We start from the raw sequence: 24,575 nt of genomic DNA, 5'->3' as shown, positions 1-24,575 counted from the left end.
AAAATAAACCCACTTGAGAACAGAGTTCACTCTTGGCAAAATACCGAATGGAAACTGTTTTTAGCAAAGTTAGCCATTGTCTTTTTTAATCTTTTGTTCATTTCTCTTCTCTGTTTTCCCTAGAATGCTTAATCTGAGTGAACTTCTGTGAGTAATTCCCTACTATGAACACTGATTGCCCTGTTTACTCCTCCACAGCTGCGTCTAGATAATCAACCCAATGCCAGGGGAAGTGCCACTGGGCTGGGATGGACAAAAGTAACAGGCAGGATCTGCCGCCCAGCCTGGCAGAGCTGAGCTGAGATCCTGGCCCTGCCCGGCCGAGGAGCACTTTTTCCATGCCCTGGACCAGGGCAGCACCGTGGGTAGAAGCTTAGGCTTTGAAATGGGGATAAGACGCACTTCCTCCTAGAGACGCCGTACGGGCTATAGAAGAGGGTATGGGTATAATGCTTAGCCTGATGTCTGGCACATAGTAAGCGCCCAGTTCCTGCTGGAGTCCAGGCCTTGTGTGACCTGGCTAGACTGTATGTAGTTCTGTCTCATGGAGCTGGATCCTGAGGGTGGCTGGGATCCGCTGCGGTCTTCCAGACCACAAGAGTGCAGAGGGTTCTTTGGAGGGGCTTTGGGACTTGTTTCTTTAGCAATTTGCCTGAGTCTGTTTGCCTGGAAGGCTCAGTGCTCTGTCCATCTATCACAAGGGGCAAGGGAAACATTTGGTAAAGAAGGAAAAAAAAAAAAAGAAAAGCCGTTGTCCTGATGCCCCTTCCAAGGATTTTTTTTTTCTTTTTTTCACTTAGAAGTCACTGAGTATTAACAGTCAAAATGTGTCAAAAGTAACATATTGAGCTGACCTTTTTACTCATGGAAGGGCAAAAGCATTCACTGGCAGTTTGGAGAGAAGTTTCTCCAAGCATGGTGGTGGTCATTGAAACACTGACATTGTTGCAAAGTCATTGAACTGGAGCAGGGGTCTCAACCCCTGGAGCTTTGAAACCTGGTTTTAATGAACTTTATGTAAAGCAATGTGATATTTTGAGAAAAGCATCTATCTAATCCTTCATCAGCTTGTTAGAGTGGACTTCAATGTAGAAAATAGTAAGAATCACTAGCCCTTAATTCTTTCTAGAATGAGATGTCAGGCAATGAGGCATTGAGATAAGCTCAGCAAACAAAAAATCTAAGGAAATCGTTGAAGGAAAAGCAAAGCCACAGAATCTGTTCCATATGCGGGCGTAACAGTGACTCCAGAGGACCAAAGGCATAGAGGCCTCCTGAACAGGTTTCCCACACACCAGAGAAGCCAGGGAAATGGAATTGGTGCGGTGGGCAGGCCCCCCGGCGGGGGAGGGGGGGGGGGCTTTCATTTGGGCGTGGCACCCAGTCCTCCAGGAAGCCCCGTCGCCTGCAAGGATGACGGTGCCAGGGCAAGCCCGGGCGAGCAGGCAGTGCGGGCACTCACACCAGCGGGTGAGAGCACATTGTTCTGGGGCCCAGGAGCCACGCCGCTTGCCAAGCCACTGCTGGGCTAGGGCCTGGGCTCTGAGCCTCCATTGTAGAGGGAGGGTTTTCATGCATGGCCACCCCTCACCCTGGAGTCCTGCACTTAATCTGCACTTTGGGCCTTACTTGGTGTAAATAGAATCATTGTGAGCAGAAATGCCAGACAGCGTTTTGTGTTGATAGAAACTTATTCAGAAACCAATGCCCATTGTTCCCCCTGGCTAAGTATTAATTCCTGTTTCCAGTCAGTTTGCTGATTAATCAGACAGGTGCCTCTCGTTCCAGCAAGAAAAACAAAATCTGTTGGCAGGATGATTAAGAATGGATAGACATATTTCAAAATGATTAAAATAGCATTTTCACAAGTATGGTCCTTTAAACACCGAGAAGCTGCCTGCTGTCGGAGGCTTTCAGAAGCCACACAGCCCATCCAAGCGTGCCATCCTGTTAATACACAACACGTCTCTGGGGGGGTGCTTTTCAGGCTTTCCTTCCTAAGAATGTCTCTGAAACTTGACAAAAGAATGAAAACTAGAGGCAGCCAAACCGCCGTTGCGTCGGCAAAGACAGCAGAGATTATATTCTGGTTAAAAATAGAATGACCTTCTCCACCATGAAGAGAAAGTGAAATTCATTTAGTCTAGGAGACAAAGGTCACCGGATCCAGATGATTTCACTTTTCAAAGAGCCCAGCTGCCTTTGGCCTTTGAGTTAGGGACCCCACATGTGGTGAAGGAATGAAGAAAGCGGCCAGCAGCCTGGCCTTCTATAGAAGGCATGCCCAGCGGAGGGAGGCTCTGTGTCAGTTAGCATGTCTGAGTTATGATCCTGCAACGCAGGGGACAGAATGGAGCAGCTGTCTTTGTTTCAGATGACAGGAACAGGCGATTGGGCTCCACTCTCTCCCAACTGCCATCTGAAAGCCATCCGTACGAAGGCCGTGAAACAGAGTCTCCTCTTACTGCACACGTGCACGTTTCCTAAGTCTGGTGCCAAATGTTCTATTGATAAGAACTAAGCCCAGTGCTTTCATAATAGAGCACAGATACTGTAGGACTCTGGGACCACAGGTGGCCTTTAATCCTCGGCACCTGGTGTAGCGTAGCTGCCGGATTCGCGTTTCTTGAACAAATGAGTAAGCGTTTCTTAAATTTAATTAAAAGAAAAAGCATGAAAGTAAAAGGAGCTTTGATTCCAGAAATATTGAAACAAAACAAAGGAGCCCAACTCTCTTGATGAATTGGTTACCTCTTTTATCTTTCAGAGTCGGAATTGACAAATTTGGCAGGATTATACAGAGACGAACGACTGAAACAGAAGGCAGAGTCGCTGAAACTTGAAAACTGTGAAAAACTTTCCAAACTTATTGGCCTGCGCAGAGGTGGCTGAGAGGATGCTAGTCCTACACAGGGTTGGGGTTTTGCTACTTGTTACTATTTATGTTCCTAATTCCATTTTATAATACAAAATTAGGAAATGACGAACATTTTACAAGTTGCTCACTTTGGTGGGCAGAGCTGAAGGCACTTGAGCATGGAGCCAGACTCGTCATCACAGAAGCCTTCCTGGGGGTTGGCTCCAGGGGCCACGAACAGTTCATCTGAATCGAATTAAAGGCAAAGCATTTGATGCAGGCCCTCTGCTCCTTGCCTGCCCCGCCTCTGGGATTGTAGTTCAGGCATCCCAGGGCAGACGCACATTGTCTTCCTCCTTCCCTTCTTCAGTTAAGTCTCGATACCCAGTCATTCCTAGGCATGGCCAAAGCAGCTTCGTATTAGCCGTTTACAGTGTACACCAAGAATGATACCTCTCCCTTCCTGTGAGTCATCGTGGCCCCTGGCATTCAGCCCTTGGAACAGGTGCCTGCCCAACTTCGCACTTTCTAAGGGAAATGTGGAGAGATGTAAACTATTATTACAATCAATACTTTTCCATTTGCCTATCTCTGTTCAGAGTTACTAGCATTAGCAAACTGCCTGATTGGAGTTTCTTTTACTTCCTTAACTCTCTCTCTTGTAGAGGGTCCAGAAAGTAAAAGCCACTGGGTGAAAGAAACAGTTCCATGGACAGCCCAGCAGCAGAAAGCAGGGACCCAGGGATGAAGGTAAAACGCAAGACTGAGTCTCAGCTTCTCGGTGCAGGTTCCCCAGTCCGTCACAGACCCGGAGAATATGGGTGGGTTTTGCCCTTTCCCCTGCAGCATCACACTTGACCGGAGTCCCTACACCCCACAGAAGGACAGTGGTCAGACCTAAAGCAGGCATTGCTGGCCCCCCAGGCTTGTTGCTCAAGCCTAGAGCTGGAGGGGAAAGACCCTCTTTCCGTTGCTTCAGAGGTCGGTATTGGTCCCAGCCGTCCCTGTCTTTACCCCAGGGCCCCATAGCTGTGACGTGAGATGCCTTTTCGTGTAGTCAACATGTATTGAGTGCCTAGTATGAAGCAGGAGCTCTCACATATATTTTTTTATTTTAGCCTCCTCACAACTCTGTGAAGGAGACATGTTATCCCTTTGTTTATGAAAGAGAACATTGGCCCAGAGATGATGAATGGCTGACCCAGTCATACAGCTGGTAATGGCAGAGCGAGGTGGTAGGCTGACCCTGGGACCCTGCATCCTCTTTACGGCAGTCCTGCGTTCACTCCAGACACCTTCCTCCCTGGCCTTGAGGAAGCAAGACCCTGTCTATAACAATTCTGTATACAAAACAAGAGGTCCCTCAAAAGCAGGCAGCCCTTCCCACTGGTGACAAGGAAGAGGTAAATTACTGCCTAGGCCCCGTGGTTCTGGGCCCTCTCGTCTAGGTGAACTACCAGGGTTGAGCTGCCTAGATCATCATGAGTCAGAACCTGGAAGATCAATAGGTGACTGTAGTCTACACTCCATGTTTTCTTCAGGAGGAAAGGAAAGTTCCTATATCAAAACTGATTTCCAAAGTAGAGTTTGTCCTTTCAGAGGTACAGCCTTGATTTAGGCAGACATGTCTAGCATGGTTCAACATGGACATTTCACAGGGTCAGGAGATGGGTCCAGAGGTGAAGAGTGGATCTTTGGTGGCTGGTAGGGGCCACCTGCTCGGCTGTGGGGAGGGGAGCAGCTCCAGAGATAGCCAGATTTTGCTGCTCAACTAGGTCTATCTTCCTGGTTTGGGGGACTTCCTTGATCCTTTCTGAGTAGCTGAGGGGATTTACACTATAAAATATGCCTGTGAGCCAAACAGGCTTATGGAAAGATTCCCTATACACACACAAATCAAAGCTCTCCCCTCCCCAGCTCCAGTCTCTGCTAGAAAAAAGGGGCCATGATTAAATTGACTTGACATGGATTTCATGGCAGAGATGAGTTACCTGTGATGACACTAAAGAGAGGTAGAACTACATTAAACATCAGGTCTCTTGTCTGTTTTCATAGCACGGATGGTACTGTTGTGTTTATCACCTCAGAGACTACACCACCTCTGGCTTTCCTCAGCAGAAGGGTTTTTGCCTTTGTTGAAGAATAGTTTAATCCATTTGGCACGGTCCAGAATATGGCTACACTCTAATTTCCTGGGTTCTATTTTAGATGGGTTGTCTGCATGATGGTAAAATAAGCATCTTCCTCTTGCCTACATCTTTTGGAAGGGTTCCTGATGATGTATAAACTCCTTAGGTCAGGCTGATTCTTGCTGTGTTGCCATGTCGCTCTCTGCATTAATGCAGAATGGAGAGCTCTGAGGTGGGAGTGGGGCTAAGAAGCAGGGCTAGCGGCTCAAGCAGAAGGTGAAGCTCCCACTCATCAGAATGAAAGGACACTCTGCGCCGCCTGATCAGCAGTGAGGAGGGGAGGGGGAAAGCCCTTCTCACACAGAGGACACCACAGCTTCAAGGAATCCGTGTCCCCACATTAGCAACCCTGGGGTTCATCTGTTCAAACCAGAAAACTTCTGAACTTCCTTGATCAGCTCCAGGCCTCCCAGCTTGGGACAACTGACCAGTAAGAAAATGCCGTTGCTGTGCTTTCTGTTGGGAACTCTTAGAAATCCAAACCCCACTGGAACATGGGATCCAGCAGCCCCGCCAAGCCTTGTGTTGTTCCTCATTTTCATCCTCACGCTCAGGACCGGCTTTGTGAGGAGACACTGGTGGGATTCCAGAAGTTTTCTGTTACAACTGGCCACACTTGCTAGTTCATTGTCTCTGCATGCTCTGTTCCTCACAGAGGCTAGCTCTTAATTAGTATTTATTTTGGACTCATTTATGGTATAAGCTTAGTGTTCTAATATATTTATTTTTGGAAAGGGCCAAGTTACTCTACATCATATTTGTTGAGCCTGCATTGTTGATACCTCCTGCAATGACCACCGAGTAACTATATATCCATGTGTTCGATATTGAGTACATCATTTGCATCACACTCAGTATTTGGAATCAAAGATGTGAATGTTCTGTGACCAGAGCCGGGTTTGACACAGATGGAATCAGCTCCTGGGGAAATACGAATCCTGAAAACTCTGGTCACCTGATCCACTGCATCTGGATTGAGTGTAATTTAACAGAGAAAGAAATTAAATGATTTTATATAAAAAGAATGGGTCTATAATGGGTCCCTTTGTCCTTTTACCCTTGCTCCTGTCACCCTTGGGCACCACATACTGTCTCACTCCCTTGGAGCCAGCTGGGACTAGAGGAGGCCTAGTGTATCTCCTCTGCGCCAACCTTCCCGAATCCATCACTGGAACTGTCGGTGTTCAGAACAACAGATGACTGGGGGCATCGCCAATCCGTAGTTTTTTTCCATCAGGTAACAACAGCAGCCGCAGCATATTCCAGCCAGTGTACAGAGCTAAACTACTTAGCTTCTGAAAACCAGGTGGTATCCCAGTTCCTTACTGGCCTTGTTCCCAGTGACCCATGTTTAGGAAAGTCTTGGTTTAAATATACAGTACATGGGAGACGCCTGGCTGACTCAGAAGAACATGTGACTTTTGATGTCAGGGTCATGAGCCCGAGCCCCAGCTTGGGTGCAGAGATAACTAACAATAAATAAAAGACTTTAAAAATACAATGCGTGGGTCATAATAATACCTTTCATTTGGAAAAAGATGGAGATGAGATTCAATTAATCAAAGATGGAGAACTTACTCTGTGTCAAGTGGGCTGAGTTTGGGGATGGGGTTGGGGAACAAGTGAGACCCAGCACCACGGGCTCCTGGAGCTCACATCTGAGGGGGAAGCTAACTTCGGACAGTGCTCCCCAGCGGGATGAATGTCAGAGGGGAAACCAAGGAAACCTTGGGGAGCTATAACAGAGGAATTCAGTCCAGCCCGAGGCTTCAGTGAAAGCACCTCTGAAGAAGAGACTTGAAATATAATCACCCTTCTTACAGAATGCAGTCATTTTTTTTTTTAACAGAAGAGGGAAGCCACACTCGGTGCTCCCAATTCCCTGCATAGCACCACCATCCATCCAAGTGCGAAAGTCAGAAAGCTAGGAAGCTCTGTATGGGAGACCTCATTTTGTATCCCCCAAAGGACCACAAGTAGTATTTGTGCCCTTGTGTTGTCCCCTTTCTAATCTGAACTGACCTTTGATCTTTAACCAATAGAACGTGGCAAAACTAGCAGCTTCCATTTTTGCACTTAGGGGAAGCCAGCTGCCACGTAAGTCCAAGCACCCTGTGAGCACTAAGCTAACCACATGGAGAAGCCATGCAGAGGAGAACCAAACAACCGAGTCGGCAGCAAGCACTGAGCACCCAGACATAAAATCCAAGCCGAGCCATGTCGGCCGCCACCCAAGCCAACGGGCAGGACAGAAATGAGCTGCCCCACCAAGCCCTGTCCAAACTGCAGAATCATGAGCAGATGATAATACGGTTACTGTTTTAAGTCATGACATTTTGTGGCTGTTTGTTTGCAGCAGTAGACAATCAGAACACCTTGGCTCCCTTTTTCTCCCGTATCCCCTCCCTCCTTAAGTCCTATCAGTTTGACCTCCTGAACAGCCTAAATCTAACTACTCCCTTCATCTCCTCTGACACCATCTGACTCCAAAACTACCAGCCACTTTTCCTGATAAAAACTGCAATAGCTCTGGGGCGCCTGGAGGGGCACAGCTGGTTGAGTGTTGGACTCTTGGTTTCGGCTCAGGTCTGATCTCAGGGTTGTGAGATCGAGCCCTGCGTCGGGCTCTGCACTCAGCCCTGAGTCTGCTTGTATTTCTCCCTCCCTCTCCCTCCGCCCCTCCCCACTGCGCGTGTGCTCTCTCTCTCTCAAATAAATAAATCTTTAAAAAATGCAATAGCTTCTTCTTCTTTTTTTTTAAGTTTATTTAAGCAATCTCTATACCCAACATGGGGCTCGAACTCACAACCCCGAGATCAAGAGCCGCTTGCTATACTGACTGACCCAGCCAGGTGCTCGAAAACTGTAATAGCTTCTTTTTTTTTTTTTCTTTAAGATTTTATTTATTTGTCAGAGAGAGGGAGGGAGAGAGAGAACAGCAGGCAGAGGGAGAAGCAGACTCCCCGCTGAACAGGGAGCCCGACATGGGACTCGATCCCAGGACCCTGAGATCATGACCTGAACCAAAGGCAGATGCTTAACCGACTGAGCCACCCAGGTGTCCCTGTAATAGCTTTTTCTTTTCTTTTTTTTTTTTTTTTTTTACGATTTTTATTTATTTATTGGCAGAGAGGGACACAGTGAGAGAGGGAACACAAGCAGGGGGGAGTGGGAGAAGCAGGCTTCCAGCTGAGCAGGGAGCCCGACGCGGGGCTCCATCCCAGGACCCTGGGATCATGATCTGACCTGAGCTGAAGGCAGACGCTTAACGACTGAGCCACCCAGGCGCCCCCCTGTAATAGCTTTTTTTTTTTTTTAAAGATTTTATTTATTTATTGGAGACAGAGAATGAGAGAGAGAGAGAGTACATGAGAGGGGTGAGGGTCAGAGGGAGAAGCAGGCTCCCTGCCGAGCAGGGAACCCGATGCGGGACTTGATCCAGGGACTCCAGGATCATGACCTGAGCCGAAAGCAGTCGCTTAACCAACTGAGCCACCTAGGCGCCCCCCTGTAATAGCTTCTTAAGTAGTCTCTATGCATCTATTCAGGGCCACCTCCAATTTGTACACCTCACTGCAACCAGAGAGGTCTTTTCAGAGCATAAATTATGTCACCCTATTGCCTAAAGTATTTGAGTAGCTTTCTTTTTTTTTTTTTGAGATTTTATTTTATTTACTTGACAGAGAGAGAGAACGCGAGAGAGGGAACACAAGCAGGGAGAGTGGGAGAGGGAGAAGCAAGCTTCCCACGGAGCAGGGAGCCAGATGTGGGGCTCGATCCCAGGACCCTGGGATCATGACCTGAGCCGAAGGCAGACGCTTAACCATTAACCACCCAGGCACCCCTGAGTAGCCTTCTTTTGTCCCCAGAATAAAAACCATCAGCTTTCTTAACACGGCCTAACGCTTAACAAGGTTCTACCAAGTTTCTGGCCACTGACCCTTCTTGCCTCTACAACCTTTTCTTTTCTGCCATACTAGCCTTTTAATTACTATACTTTGCCAACTCCTTTTGCCCCAGGGACCTTATGAATACTGTTTCCTCTTTCTGGAACCCTTTCCAACTCACCTGCCCTTACCTGTTTTGTTAAGTGCCTCCTGGTAATCTTAATAGGTTTCAGCACAAACATCCCATTTCCTCACAGAAGCCTTCCCTGACACCCCAGACTGGGCAAAAATCTCCCTTTAAAATACTCTCATTCCAGGGCAACTAGCTAGCTCAGTAGGTAGAACATGTGACTCTTAATCGCAGAGTCATCAGTTCAACCGCACGTTGGGCATGAAGACTAGTTAAAATAAAACAAAACAAAACATAATGCATTCCTCTCTTTCTTACCACCTGTCAGAGCTATGATGTTATTTCTTTGGATAATGACTCAATTTGGGATTTAAGTGGCTGTTTATTTGATGCCTGTCTCCCTCACTAGACTGTTTCATTCTGGTTTTATCTGAGGTGAACCTTGGAGAAATGACATAGTCATCCGCCAGGACGTCCACTGGAAGTGCAGCCCAAATTCTTTGAAACTACTCCTATCAATAGGTGGGATGTATCCCTGCTGATACAACATGGAGCAGAGATGAGTTTCACTATTGAACCCTGCCCAAATTGGAGTTTCCTGAGTGAAATTATTTTTTTTTTTAAGCTGTAAATTTTGAATGGTTTGTTATACAGCAATAGATAATGGGAACGTCAACCAGAATGACAACGCTGTGCAGAAAGGCAACACTTCCTGGGTCAGGATCACAGAGCTGTTTGTGATGTTTTGTCATCCCGACCCTCACTGAGCCCTGACTGAGGCCAGAAGCCTGTAGTATTTGTTGACATATAGAATGGGAGTCTGTAGCAGTCCCCAACGAGGGTGACCATCTGTCACGTCCATGCTGGTATGGATGTGGATCCAGGGTTCTTTCTTGCTCATAATCTCCTATCCGCAGGGAACTGACTGGTGACTAGCGCACTCCAGAGTTTTGCCCTGGAGGGCAGCCTATTCCAGCTTCTGGAGGTGAACGTAAATGGCAAGGGACATCAAAGTAGCACTTCATGAAAGACTCCAGAGAGAGAACACAGGTCAAGGGGGAAATCCAGTGATTTCTGCCCCAGAGGAAGGTGCAGCTCGGTCAAGGGTGATTCAGGTGAACACTCACATTTGATAGACAAATTTCCAAGAAGGTTCTGTGCTGAGGCACACAACCCACATGGCACCTTCTAGGCTCATGCTATCCAACCCAGTAGCCACTAGCTACTATGGCTATGTAAATTTTAATTTTAATTTTAACTAATTAAACATTTTTTTTAATTTAAAATGGTTCCTCAAGTCACATGAGCGACATTTCCAGTGCTGAACCGCTAGCTATCTGTGGCTCTAGGCTGCAGTACTGGACAGTGCAGATGTAGACTAATTCCATCACAGAAGTTTTATTGCACTGTACCGCTCTAGGCCCTTTAAGATTGGTCAGTAGAAATGGCCTTGCTCTCTTGGGGTCCCGGGTGGCACAGTTGGTTGAGTGTCCGACTCTTGGTTTTGGCTGGGGTTGTGATCTCCGGGTCTCAGGATCCAGCCTGCAGTGGGCTCTGTGCCCCACCTGGGGCTCCAAACTCATCATGGAGCCTGATGGAGTTTCTCTCTCCCTCTCCCTCTGCCTCTTACCATACTTGCACCCTCTGTCTCCACCCCCCATCTCTCTGTCTCTCTCTCAAATAGATGGATAGATGAAAGAAAGAAAGAAAGAAAGAAAGAAAGAAAGAAAGAAAGAAAGAAAGAAAGAAAGAAAGAAGGAAAGAAGGAAAGAAGGAAAGAAGGAAAGAAGGAAAGAAAGAAGGAAAGAAGGAAAGAAGGAAAGAAGGAAAGAAGGAAAGAAAGAACGAAAGAACGAGAGAGAGAGAGAAAGAAAGAAAGAAAGAAAGAAAGAAAGAAAGAAAGAAAGAAAGAAAGAAAGAAAGAAAGAAAGAAAGAAAGAGCGGCACCTGGGTGGCTCAGCTCAGTCGTTAAGCGTCTGCCTTCGGCTCAGGTCATGATCCCAGGGTCCTGGGATCGAGCCCCACATCGGGCTCCCTGCTCCGCGGGAAGCCTGCTTCTCCCTCTCCCACTCCCCCTGTTTGTGTTCCCTCTCTGGCTGTGTCTGTCTGTTAAATAAATAAATAAAATCTTTAAAGAAAGAAAGAGAGAGAGAGAGAGAGGGAGGGAGGGAAGGAAGGAGGGAGGGAGGGAGAGAGGGAGGGAGGAAGGAAGGAAGGGCCTTGCTCTTAAGGATGTGAGAATAGACATAAGAAACATGGAAAAAATGAAACAAGAGCTACTACTGGGAGATCCACAGAAATGGCCACATTTATCAAGCCACAAATTTCAACCCCGAAAGAGGCCCCTGGGGAGATTTGGGGAGCAGCCTGAGCTGCTTTCAGCTCCCCTTCCTGGTCACTAATCATACTTTTTTTTAAGTTTCTTTTTTTTTAAGATTTTTATTTATTTATTGACAGAGACAGAGAATGATAGAGAGAGAGCATGAGAGGGAGGAGGGTCAGAGGGAGAAGCAGACTTCCTGCTGAGCAGGGAGCCCCATGCGGGACTCAATCCTGGGACCCCAGGATCATGACCTGAGCAGAAGGCAGTTGCTTAACCAACTGAACCACCCAGGCGCCCCCACTGATAATACTTTTTCCAAACTCCTTAATATAGTCATTTCCTGCTTGGGGGTATCAAATTCTACAACTTTAGTATCCATTATGTTCATCAAAAATCTAACACAGCATCACGGTTAAGAACATGGACTCTGGAATCAAACTTCCCATGTTAAAACCCTGTTCCAAAGCTTCCTAGCTTGGGTGACCTTGGCAAGTTACTCATCCTCATAGAACCTGCATTTCCTCATCTGTAAAAGAATATTATAACCTATTTCCCAAGATTATTGTGATGATTACATTAAATAGTACTAAAAAGGCACAATGGTGCCACAAAATAGTAAATACTCAGTAAATTTTAGCTCTGACTTTTCCTAAGCTTACTTAATCTTATTTGGGTTTCAAAAAAAAAGCCCTCAAAGGGGATTCGGTGAGGATGTGTGGTCACTTTAGGAACACTTTATCCTTCTGTACCTCTGTTCCCCGTCACTTTCATGCCCCTCTTCAGTTCTCCTGATCTCTTCAGGGCCCTCCCCGGTACCTTGACACGGTCGCACATGGGTCCAGTGTGGCTGCCAAAAGCCTGGTACCAGAGCACGAGTATTCTTATCTTGGGTGAGGCCACTTTCCTTTCCTGTTCCTGGGCTTCCCTTCATTGCTTGGGTTCAGGCCACCTAAGTACTGAGTGTATTCATGCGTGGAAGAGTGATCACAGGAGGCTGGAGTCCCGTACTCTGGGGGAAATCTAGAAACTAGGGCGCGACAAAGAAGCCTGGTAAGGTAAAGATGCAGGGGTTGCCTTAGCTAGCTTTTGCTTCAGAGGTCTAGCAGTTTAACAGGCCCTGGGAGAAGGCTGAGAGAGACGTTGTCTGAGTAAGGCCTGTTCACTTCCTTAAAGAAGTATAAGCCGGGCCCCGACTGCTCCTCCGGTCTGCGTGACAAACATAAGACAAAACAGGTGTGCTGATAAACTATGAACTTAAATTCTTAAGGGTTGTTAGAGAGTCCCCCGCCCCAGTAGGCTCCTTTCAGAGAGCGGCTCCTTTAAGAGGCGGGCCCTATCCCCGCTAACAAAGGAAGTCCCCACCCCTGGTTGCCAGGGTGCTCTATGGCGTTGCATTCTCATTGGTGGGCGACGGTGAGTGAGGCGCCCAGGGACAGCCATTTCCAACGAGCTGGCGGGGGCGAAAGATGGCGACGCCCCTCGGGTGGTCGCAGGGGGGGTCAGGATCAGTGTGTCTCGCCTTCGATCAACTGCGGGACGTGATCGAATCTCAGGAGGAACTGATCCATCAGCTGAGGAACGTGGTACGCAGCCAGAAAAGCTGGGGTAGAGGCCAGACCTGACACCTAAATGGAGGGGGCGGGGCCAAACCCTGTCCCGAAGCCATTGGCGAGCTTAGAGCACCTTGCCAATGGCGTCATCAGGAGGAGGCGGGGCCCAGATGTGTTCCAGGTGATAGGGGTGGAGCCAAAATGGGGCAAGGTCTTTATGAAGATTTACCAGGGAATTTAAATCAAAATCAAGTTGTTTTCTGCTCTCTGGTTGTGTAAGGCCTGGTAGTTATGTCCCGGTCTATTCACCGAGCCTCACTTTCCCCATTTCTTCTTTTTTTTAATTTATTTTTTTAAGATTTTATTTATTCATTTGAGACACAGAGATACAGAGAGAGAGAGAGAAAGCATGAGCAGGGAGAGAGACAGAGGGAGAGGGAAAAGCAGGCTCCTCGCTGAGCCAGGAGCCCAATGTGGGGCTCGATCCCAAGACCCTGAGATCATGACCTGAGCCGAAGGCAGACGCTTAACCATCTGAGCCACCCAGGCGCCCCACTTTCCCCATTTCTAGTTGGAGAGGACTTCGTTGGCTTCCCAGGGCCCTCAGGTGCAGGCCTTGAAACTATAATATCTTTTCTATTGTGGACATCCCCTTCCCTGTGTCTAATGCAGCGCCATGCTGAGTGCAGTAAGCACAGGTTGTCCCTTACACATGTTAACTTAAGGGCTTCTGACCCCTTTATGTCCCTTTGCTTTTGCCTTCTCAAGCAAACCCTCGTTCGCGAGTTCAAAACATTGGAGCCACAGATTACCTGGCATGGTAAAATCCTGGCCAGTTGGAGTTTTCATGGTTTTTCCCTTTTTTTTTTTTTTTTATATATATCTTGATAAGAAGGTTGTGAAATAGCTCCATCTCAGAAACAAAACTGACTTAAGTATTTCTCACTCTAATGGGTGTGTGCAGCTCTAGGCACTGAATTACTTGCAATTCCCTGAGGGTACCCAGCTCTTTTTCTTCGAAGCTGGCATTTGCATGTGTGTTCTCACCCGAACACTTTTCTATCCCACCCTTCTTCTGGCCTGCCCCTGTTTAGCAGTCAGATGTCCTGTCTGATGATCCTTCTCTGGAAGCAATTCTGATCTTTCCCCAGGCCAGGGGCCTCCCCTGACCACCACAGCCCTTTGTGGTTCTCCATCATAGCACACACCATGTTAGAAGTGCTGGCCATGAGCTATCTCCTATATCAGACTGGTTGCTCCTTGAGGGTAGGACCTAGAGCTGAGCCTCTGTGAATCTTGTGGAACCAAATTCTCCCTTCTCAGAGCCCAAGTCTCATCCTAGGTGCCGTGGGTATCAGCCCACTGTCTAACCTTGCTCCTGGTCCCTAGAGAGTACCCCTCCCACTCCAGCCCCAGGCCCTCCCTGAGCCTGGCTCTGTTGCAGATGGTTCTCCAGGATGAAAATTTTGTCAGTAAGGAAGAGTTCCAGGCAGTGGAGAAGAAGCTGGTGGTAAGTAATGGACTCTGCAGGCTCCTAATCTTCCCCCATTTCCTGGGATCCCTGTGGATGGGCACAGTTACTGAGAGCCTCCAGCCCTAGTAGTGAGAACAGAATCTTCCTGGGTCCTGGCTTCCATGTGCCTCTTTGAGAAATAGAGCTGGTTAAGGGAACCGAGGAGACCCAGGGTGCCTTAGGGTTAATGAGGTCACTGCTGCTGCCCCTGCAGGAAGAGAAAGCTGCCCACGCCAAGACCAAGGTCCTCCTGGCCAAAGAAGAGGAGAAGTTGCAGTTTGCCCTCGGAGAGGTAGAGGTGCTATCTAAACAGCTGGAGCAAGAGAAGCTGGCTTTTGAGAAGGCGTGAGTGGACCTTGGTAGGGGGGTGAAGGGTTAGGGGTCCAGTCTGCCTGTCAGCCTTCCCACCCTTTCTTATCTTCTCCACCAGGCTCTCCAGTGTCAAGAGCAGAGCCCTGCAGGAATCCAGCAAGAAGGACCAGCTCATCACCAAGTGCAATGGTAGGCGGGAGGCCCGTGCCCCCCCCCCACGCTTACATGCATGGGCTCTTCCCTAACAGCCCAGTGCCTGTGTCCAGGGCAGGGTTTCACCCCAACTTCTGCCCCCGGCTGAGGATACAGGCAGGCCCAGGCGGGCCACACCTTCGCAAAGGCCTTCAGGGACCAGGCAGGCCACGGAAATGAGGGAAGCAGTTGGTGTACAATATTCTTCATGGCCATAAAAGAACGGGCTTGCTCCCATTTTTCTTGAAACATACAACCTTCTTAGTCCACCTTTTGTTTTCCCACTTTTGATGGGTATTAGAAATAGTGTACTTGACTCATAACTGTTGTAAGAGGAACAACAGGGCAAGTTCAGTCCTATTTGGGAGCTGACCCCTAGTGTCAGGGTTGGGTCCCAACAGGGAGGAGTGGGGACCCTGGTGATGGGAAGAGCCATGCCACCTCTCAAGGGCTTAGTGCCTCTGCCGTGGGAATGGAGGCCCAGTATTGTCAGATCCTTTTTTTTGTTTTTTAACAAAAACTTTTCTGATTTTTTAGTGTTGGCAACTGATTTAGAAATTTTAAAACTATTGTATGGGCTGAGTAGAATATGTCTGTAGGCCATTAATTTTCATCTCTGCTCTGTGCCAGATGTCTGTGGCCACTTGTTGGCTCAGTTGGTGCTGTGAGTTTGGGGGCACTTTCTGTCAGCCATCCAGTGGCCCTAGATCTTAGGACCCCCTTTTTAGTTCCCCAGGACACTAAATTCCCTTTACCTATTCATATCTATTAAGAAATAGATATGAATTCCATATGTAACCTGCTTCATGCATTGCAGCCAATTTTGAGTAGGCCAAACACCAGAGCCCAAGTCCAAAAGAGATTCAGGGTCCCTCCTGATGGGCTGCCACCTGGAGTCTTGGGCACCCCATACCCATCAATCCAGCCCTCTGTCTCCCTTGGTGAGTACTCTCACTGGTAAGATGCCAGCAGGCTGATGTCTTGATCTGACTAGGTGGGCTGACAGGCCCCATGGCTGTTTGATCAAGGGCTCCCATTGGGGCCCCCTGGGGCTCAACCTGTAGTCACTGCCTCCATACCCAAGGCCACTGGACCCCAGTTCTTCCTCCCTCTCTACCTATCCACCCCCCATTTCCCTAAAAGGAACATAGACTTCTTTCCTGGTGGTGCCAGAGCATTTCCTAGAGATTAGTCAAGGCCAGAGGGCTCTGCTTGTGCAAGGTGCATGTGTGTATGTGATGGGGATGGAACATGGCTGCCTCCCCGCAGAATGTCCCAAACCCCTCTACTGGGACACAAGCCTGAGCAAATGTCATGACCTGAGCCTTCCCTGGCCTGTGCCCTCCCTACCCTCCAACCTCCCTTTATGTGGGTTTAGTTTGGTTTTTACACTTACAAAGTTTCTTATTTTTCTCAAAGGGATTTTCTAACCATTCTCTCATTAGGTGCTATTTATTTTAAATTTATCTCTCATTTGTTTTAAAAGATTCATATAAATTTCTGATGCCTTTTCCCAAAAGAACTTCACAATCAATCAATCTGGGTGACCTTGGGAAGAAGGTTCAACAATCCTGGTTCTGTGACCCACATAGCTCATTTTCATTCTCTCCCTTCCCCTGTGTCTTTGTTTGTCTTCTCTTTTCTTTGCCGTGCCTTAACTTTTTACCAAGTCTTTTCTTCTGAAACCTTCAATGCTTCAGCATTTCTGCATTTTTAGAGTTTGTGTTCTAGTCAATGTTCATCCAGTCTTTAAAGGCAATGGGATCAGAATTTTCCAGGGCTCCTCAAGGAACAGTTCATATAAATGAAGCACCCTCTAGATCCCTACAGCCTCTTTCAATTTTGATACAAGACACAAAAATCATCCTTGCGTCTAATGAGCACTTAATGTGGGGGTAAGCTTTGCCACCACTATCTCCCTGGGTGCTCCTCACGCCCCTGTGGAACAGGGGCTGTCCCCGTCCCCATTACAGATGAGGAAACGGGTCTAGAAAAGGAGGCAACTTGCCCAAAGTGGTAATACTGTCTCATCAATAGTAACGCTGTTGAAACATTGCCTTGTTCTGTGTTCTGGTCAGTTTCGGAGTCTTAACTCTCTTTCAGGAGCTGCCTCCTTGAGGTTAGGGACCCTGTCTTCTCCCCTGAAGCCCTAGCACAGGGCTGGGCATCCAACTGGCCCTTAGTAGGTCTGCTGGGATTGAGATGACTGAATGAACTAAGTGATATTTCTAAGTCCTAAACCCCCAGAGGCTATCCTGTTCATTCACTCCACAAATAAATTTGTTGGGCACCTTCTATATGCCAGGTACTATTTTAGACCTTAGGGTTAAAGCAGTAAATGTAAAAAATCTTTATCCTTATGCATTTATGGATATAAATCCCAGTAGGGAAGAAGACAAGTGAGTAAAATATATGGTATGTTAGCTATAAGGGCTAAGAAAAAGAAAGCAGGGATAGGAACTATTAAGAGGGGATGTACTTTTAGATTGGGAGGGGTCTTGCCAAGGAGGTCATATCTGTACAGATCGGCAGGAATTAAGGGCAGGAGCCGTTCATCCTCCTGCCTTTGGGCAGCACTGTCCACCTCTCTGCAAGGCCCTTCGTCTGCCCTCATGTGGGTCACCTGGTCCAGAATAGAATTGTGAAATCACTGACACATCATCAGACATTGCGCCCCTCAGCCACCAGCCTGTCACAACTCCATAATAAACTCATTCTTACTAAGGTGTTAGCAGCTACTCGTGGAGAACCCCTGGGTGGGGGGAGCCAAGTTCTTAAAAGTCCTGTAAGGGAATGAATGCCTTATCTCAGGAAGGAGCTCTTGGGATGGGAACCACCCCTCCTCCCTGCCTCTCTCCCCCACAGAAATTGAGTCTCACATTATAAAGCAAGAAGATATACTTAATGGCAAAGAGAATGAGATTAAGGAGTTGCAGCAAGTTATCAGCCAGCAGAAACAGATCTTCAGGTGAGGGGTCTGGGCCAGGCTGGGGGTTGTTGATGGAAGTGGGGAGCCAGCTCTCTGGCCCCTACCCTATACTGCCCCCAGCCCATGCCCAGCCGGCTCCGTTGCAGGAATCACATGTCTGACTACCGGATCCAGAAGCAGCAGGAGAACTACATGGCCCAAGTGCTGGACCGGAAGCATAAGAAAGCCTCCGGGACGCGTCAGGCCCGGAGCCACCAGCGTCCCAGGGAAAAATAAAATGGTCGTCGCCTTCCTGTTCACTGGCTGTAATGCCCGACCTCTGCCTTCTCTGCTGTGGGGGTCCCCATCCCTATCCTTCCTATCCCTGTGGGTCCTGGCCTCTGCCATCACAGGCCTCACCAGTGACCTGATTCCCAGGGAAGAGGCAGGGGAAGAAGCAGAAGGTGCTCTTTTTTTTTCCTTCCTGCCTGTCTCCTGGAGGGCCTTGGTGACAGAAGGGAGAATCAAGTTACCAAGGACTGGGTCAGGGACAGGCCTTGGACCACCACCTTCCAGGCCACTCCTGAGCTCAGAAAAGGATGATGCTCAAGTCTCCAGCCCCTGCCACTTCCTTCCCTCCCTTGGGTGGTAGGGGGAGGGGAAGCGTGGGGGTGTAGCCTAGGGGAGGACTACTTTGTTGTCTAATAGGCACTGTCCTTCCTACTCTTGGTATTTAATCCCCTCCCTATGTAAACAGCTCTGGTTACCCCTGGTTACCTGTAAACACCCCACCCCACTCCCAGCGCCCTGGTAAATTTAACTCTCCCAACTTGGCTATAGAGCAGGAAGGGCTGTGTGTGTGTGTGTGGGTGTGGGTGTGTGTGTGGGTGTGAGAGAGAGAGAGAAGCCCTGACCAGAGACATCAAAGTCGGTTCCAGGCCCACAGTGAATTTGGGAAATCCATTTCCATCATATAACAAGACTGTTATACCTGTGAATCACACTTGTACCCTCTTACACTTCCCCCAAACAGAGGCTCGACTGACTCTTCACAAGGGGAAGGAAGGGAAAAGGACAATGCTCTGTCTATTTTTAAGTTGGGAGAACAGTCTCTGAAGGGGCAATGACTTGCTAAGTTTACATATGCAGGGCTAGATGATGGGCAGGTTTGATCCTTTCACAAGGCATCACTGATGGCTAGGTGATCATGGGGACACACCCAGGCAGGAGACCCACTGGGAGGCTGAGTCAGATTTGTGAAGTCTAGCCTAACCTGGGTCAGTGTGAGGGTGAGTGCACGGGAGAGGGGGAGGTGCTGGTGCTTTTGCTCTAAGGCCAGCCAGGGCCTGAATCATAGCAGGAACTTGAAGCCAGAAGTTTAAAGGCAAATGGTGCCCACTGTCATTATCCCAGGACAGTGACAGGTGGTGGCTGCTTCCCCACCAGTGCCTGTCCCAGGGTGAGTCCTGAGTTGGTGGGGGCTGGAGTGAGGGCCTTGCAAGTGCCTGGGGGAGCACAGAGCTCTTTCTGCCTCAGAGGGGCTTTAGAGAGGGGGCTACAGCTACCCCAAAGGGTCCTAAGAGACCCCACATCAGCATCTAGGGCTTGTTCTAGGTACCAAGGCCATCTGTAAAAGTTACAGCTATCCACTCCAGCCCCTTCCAGTATGTTCCCACTAAAGGCAATGGGTCCAGCAAGGGACAGCACCTTCCTGAGGCCCTAGCACTTCTGGATTTGGGGGAGCCCTCCAAGCAATGCTGCTCCATCAAAGATTGTGGGGTGATGGGTCAAAGAAAGTGGTGAGTGCACCCTTATGAACTCTAGCTGGGACAAGTGATGAGAGGGCCAGGGAGAAGGGGTGCACTGGGGTGATGGGAAGACACTGGGGGCTAAGGGGAAGATGAAATTGCTCAGAAGACCTGAGTTGCCCGACCCAAAAGTGTGGTCCTGGTCCCCTGGCTCGCATTCTGATCCACACGCCTCGGTGCTTGACCTCAGGCAGGTGGTCCCTGCTCAGCCTGTTTCCTAGCCTGTGAAGAGCGGAGTTAGGCCTAGCTCCCGGCTTCCAACTGGACACCTGCCCATCCCTCACCTTCCTGTCAGCCCGAGGCTGGAGAGCCCTCCTAGGCCTCTGGCCCGCACCAGAGAAGAAGGTTAGAAAAGCGAAGCCCAGGGCCCAAGGCTGTCCCGTTGGCGACGCCGCCGATTCGCAAGCGGACGCGGACGCGGCCGCTTTAAGGCGCGATGACCCCACGACATCTGCGGGCGGGGCGGGGACAGTGCGGGCGTCCGCGGCACCGGCGGAGGCGAACGTGAGAGAGGTAGTGCGCGGCGTCCAGCCCCACCATGCTGATCGCGCTCGCCCGGCCAGCCCTGCCCGGCCTCCCAGGGCAGCTGCCTGCGGCCCCCGCCCGGCGTCAGGACTCCTCCGGTTCGTCAGGCTCCTACCACACGGCTCTGGGTTCTCCAGAGCCCCCGGACGCTGGGCCGGACGCGGAGTGCCGGGCGAATTGGCCCGGGGTGGCCCCTGCGCGGGGGGCGGGCGCGCAGCCTCGCCTGTCCGTCAGCGCCCAGAATAGCCGCCAGCAGCTCGGGCCCGGCTCGGGTTTCCCGCGAGGCCCGGGCTCCCGCCCGCGGCCACCCCAGCCCCAGCTGCGCATGCTGCCGTCGGGGGAGATGGAAGTCATCTTCGGCGCCGGGGCTCTGTTCGGCCGCTCGGACGCGGCGGATAGCGAGGTGCAACAGCTCACCAAGCGGGCTTTCCGCAGCCTCTCTCCGCCCGGGCCCGCGACTCCGGCTCCCGCCACACCGACGCCCCAGACCCCCGACGGTGGCTCCCGCTGGGCCACTTACCTGGAGCTGCGGCCCCGCGGGCCGAGTCCTGGGACCCCAGCGCAGTTCGAGTGTGTGGAGGTGGCGCTGGAGGAGCGCGACGCGCCCGCTAGGACCCGGACGGTGCCCAAGCGTCAGATCGAGCTGCGCCCCCGGCCCCGGAGTCCGCCGCGGGAGGCGGGAGCACCGCGCCCCCGACTGCTTCTGCGCACTGGCTCCCTGGACGAGTCGCTGGGCCGCCTGCAGGAAGCCGCGGGCCTAGTGCAGACAGCACTGGCCAGAAAACTGAGCCCTGCGGCCCCTGCCCCGGGCAGCGCCACCTTCGGGCCCACGGGGCGGCCAGAGTGTGCGACTCGGGAAACGGCCCGCAGTACCCGAAAGGTCCTGGAGGAGGCCAGGTCTCGGCCACCCCGCGTGCACTATAGTTCAGCCCCCACCAGGGCACCACGGCCGTGGCCCAGCCTCCGAGAGCGCGCGATTCGGCGCGACAAGCCCGCGCCGGGGACCGAGCCGCTGGGTCCGGTTAGTTCCAGCATCTTCCTGCAGTCAGGGGAGAAGACTCGGGAGGCTCACAGTCAGGAACTCAAGACTCGGTTCCCGCGAGAGACTCTGGATCCAACCGTCCTGAGGGCACAAAGTCCGCCTTTCGAGTCTACGGCCCCCCGGGAAGTTCCGAGTAAGGCTGGGAGGCCAAGGAGCTCGTCCCCGCTGTGGCAGGCTCCAAATGGGACGATACGAGGTCCACACTGCCCGTCCCCCCAGAATCTGCCCCCGTGGAATCGGGCTATTCGGAGGGTAAGTAGCCCGTCGTTCCCTGAGGCATCATCTGCATGGGGAAATCAGGACGCCGCTGTTGAGGAAACTGTCCGCAGAAGCCCTTCCCCACCGACCCTTCCCCAGTGGAATCACGGTGTTGCCAGGACAAGAAGCCCATCCCCCGAAGCTCCTTCCCTATCGGAGGTTCGGCAACCCGCAGTTAGGAATGCCACAGCGAGCTGTAGGAACCCGTCCCCGCCGGCCCTGTCCTCATGGGAGGCACCAGATCGTACTAATGGGACGTGGAACCCATCTCCCCAAGAGACGTGGGATCGCACACTGCAGGGCTCATCGATGGTATCTGCGTCGGAAGCTCTGAATGGGATAGGACAAGAGGAGCTCGAGCTGCCTGGGCCGTCCGCAGCCGGGACTCCCGAGCTCACAGAGGCGCCGAGGCAGTCCACGCGGGAGAGGCGGGATCTTGCCTTCCGAGGCAGTCAGCCGTCGCCAGAAGTGGCTGCACCTGAGCTGCGCCTCAGTCGCCCCGTGGGTACCCTGGAGGCCGATGTGCACCCGGAAGCCTTGGGCCCGGGAGAAGCCGCCTCCGGACGGCCGCGCGTGGCCGTCCCGCGGCCCCGCGACGTGCGCAAGATGGTGAAGACCACGTACGCGCCAAGCTTCTCCGCGGGAACCCCAGCTTTGGGGCGGCCTGTGCCTCCTGCGGAACCCCGCGGGGAGGAGGGCGGCGCATCCAAGACACAAGAGTTCCAGGCGCTGGGGTCCCCAGCCCCAGCTCACTACACTTCTGTTTATCTCAAGGACTTTCTTCCGGTTGTGACGCACCCCTACGAGCCCCCAGAGCCGCCTCCTGACCCAGTCCCCCGGGACGCTTCGCAGCCCAACGGGGTGGTCCTGAGGCGGAGAGCAGAGAACAGCACGGCAAAACCCTTCGCGCGCACTGAGATCCGCCTGCCTGGTGCACTGGTCTTGGGCCGCCGGCCAGAGGGAGCCGGGGGAGTTCTGGCGCGCGGTGCTGGCAGAGAGAACCGGGACGCTGAGGCCCAGGGCCTGGTCCCCGACGGCGAGGGGCGGAACAGCCCTCCAGGCGGCGCTCGCACCTCACCCCAGCAGTCGCCCATCGGGCCGGCCGGGCCCCAACCACCCCGACCACCCTGCCCCAGCTCCCCTCAGGCGCACCCTAGCTCGAGCCCTGGGATAGCACCCAAATTGGAGGCTCCCCCTGTAGCCCTCGAGCCTGCGACTGAGGTCCGGTCGTCTGTCCCGCGGGAGCCGCAGGCGTCGGCCCGCAGAACAGCCCCGCCCCAGCCCCGTGCCGCCTCGGCGCCTCCGATGGACCGGTCCCCCGAAGGTTCCTTCCAGGGGGCGCGCAGGCCACCTGGGACCGCGTACGCTGGGAAGGTCCTGGTGGACCCCGAGAGCGGCCGCTACTACTTTGTGGAGGCGCCGCGGCAGCCTCGGCTACGGCTGCTCTTCGACCCCGAAAGCGGGCAATACGTAGAGGTGCTGCTGCCGCCGTCGCCCCCGGGGCCACCCCGCCGCGTCTACACCCCGCTAGCCCTGGGCTCTGGCCTCTACCCGCCCGCCTATGGGCCTATCCCGGGCCTCTCAATGCCGCCGTCCCCCGGCCCACAGGCCTTCAGCGGCCCCCATGTACCCTGGGCCTCCGAGGCGGGGCCCCTGGACGGGATGTACTACCTGCCAGTGAGTGGAACCCTCAGCCCCGCTCCTCCTCTGCTCCTCTGTGCTCCGCCCAACAGTTCAGGTTCAGCCCAGCCCGGCAAGGGGTCCTTGTTCCCCGTGTGAGGCCCCAGGGCCTGTTCCGCGGGTGTTGGGGCCTGTTTGATAGCCTTGGAGGTTCTAGCATCCAGTCCCCTGACCTCCTTTCCTTCTATCAACTCCTTTACCCATCCCACCCAGTCTTCACACTGGAAGTTACCTTCAGAGAACTATCAGACTTTGGGACTGATGGAGCTGGGACTCAGAAAGTGGCTGCCTACTTCCTCCCCCAACAAAATTGTATACTCCTTTCCCAGGCATTCCCAGAGTGTGGTGTGTTTGTGTGCGTGTGAAAGTGAGGCGTCTCAGGAGTTGTTCCTAGGAGCTGACTTGAGGGCGTGTTGGGAGTTCACTAGGGGCAACAAGAAAGAGGATCAGCAGAGGTGGGGGCTGCCCCCAGAGGTAGTGAGCTGTCTGTCCCTCCCCGAAGGTGACCCAGCTGAGGAGGAACAGGCTAGGGAGCGCTGGTGGATGGAGGGAGGACTCTGACTAGCAACTCTGGTACTATTTGGAAGAGGCTCTGAGCCTCGGCCTGGGAGGCTGTGGGAAAGTGGCCAGTGCAGCCCTCGGCCAGGCTGAATCGGAGAAAGGGAGCTGCGGGGACAGCAGGTGGAGATGGAACAGGGATGTAATATGGAAGGGGCTATGGAGGGTCAGCCTGGGCATGGGGGTTGGGTGGGGAGGCAGCGGTAGTCTCCAGCTGGGAGCCCCACTTCCCATCCTCCCCTCAACCTCGGCATCTGACTCGCCTCTCTAAGCCCTCGATGCTGAGCGGGCTCATCCTGGGGCCAGGAGTGGAGCCTTGAGCCATTCCCACCCAGGGTGGGGGGACAGATGAAGTGCTTAGCAAGCAGGGAGGATGGTAGTGTAGGGTGGGTTAGGGCTGGCAGTAGAAGGGATGCCGTGGGGGTGGGGAGCAGGGCAGAGAGACTTGGAGCCCTCAGCTGGTTCCCCTCCCTCTGTAACAGATGTGGCAGCCATGCCCAGAGAGGGCCTAGCTCGGCAGGCTGGTCACGGCAAGGAAGGAACAGGACCTGAAGCGTGTGTTCTAATTGAGAACATTGAACCTTGAGATTGCCGGAGCCTCTGAGGAGGGCTGAGAGAGATGCATGTGGTAGGAGGTGCTCTGCCGTGGGGGGGTCTGTGTGTAGTTCTGAGCTTGAAGTGGCAGGGCCTTGCTGAACTGATATGTGATGTAATGAGTTTGGGGAAGAACAGTTCCCACTAGAAGCAGTTGTTAGGGATGGAGATTGATGCCTTACTTAAGTTCCAAGCCTCTGGGCGGCCTGGGTCCCTGGAAGTCCCTGCCTCCCTGCCTTGGGCTGGAAG

At 51.9% G+C, this 24,575-nt stretch overlaps 3 protein-coding genes across 4 annotated transcripts in view; all 3 read left to right on the top strand.

Moving 5' to 3' along the window:
- DNAJC18 (DnaJ heat shock protein family (Hsp40) member C18) overlaps positions 1-6,547 on the top strand; it is a 31,103-nt gene extending 24,556 nt beyond the window's left edge. For both annotated transcript variants that reach the window (XM_035014264.1, XM_035014263.1), the window contains one exon: positions 2,768-6,547. In XM_035014264.1, coding sequence (XP_034870155.1) covers positions 2,768-2,892 — 125 coding nt within the window. In that variant the 3' untranslated portion in view covers positions 2,893-6,547. The remainder of the gene's footprint in view (positions 1-2,767) is intronic.
- A 6,200-nt stretch (positions 6,548-12,747) lies between these two features.
- On the top strand, positions 12,748-18,181 carry SPATA24 (spermatogenesis associated 24). Its single transcript, XM_035014268.1, has 6 exons — positions 12,748-12,969; positions 14,381-14,446; positions 14,664-14,794; positions 14,880-14,950; positions 17,819-17,921; positions 18,029-18,181. Exons 1-6 carry the CDS (start codon positions 12,853-12,855, stop codon positions 18,156-18,158), a joined length of 618 nt encoding a protein of 205 aa, XP_034870159.1. The 5' UTR covers positions 12,748-12,852; the 3' UTR covers positions 18,159-18,181.
- A 1,685-nt stretch (positions 18,182-19,866) lies between these two features.
- Positions 19,867-23,292, top strand: PROB1 (proline rich basic protein 1). The gene has a single exon (XM_035014259.1). The coding sequence runs from the start codon at positions 20,208-20,210 to the stop codon at positions 23,271-23,273; it is 3,066 nt and encodes a 1,021-aa protein (XP_034870150.1). The 5' UTR covers positions 19,867-20,207; the 3' UTR covers positions 23,274-23,292.
- The last annotated feature ends 1,283 nt before the right edge of the window (positions 23,293-24,575 follow it).

Source organism: Mirounga leonina, unplaced genomic scaffold (assembly GCF_011800145.1).
Source record: "Mirounga leonina isolate KUSES-001 unplaced genomic scaffold, KU_Mleo_1.0 Mir_168, whole genome shotgun sequence".
NCBI lineage: Eukaryota > Metazoa > Chordata > Mammalia > Carnivora > Phocidae > Mirounga > Mirounga leonina.
The sequence above is the reverse complement of the archived record's forward strand: the minus strand, read 5'-3'. Positions and strand labels throughout refer to the sequence as shown.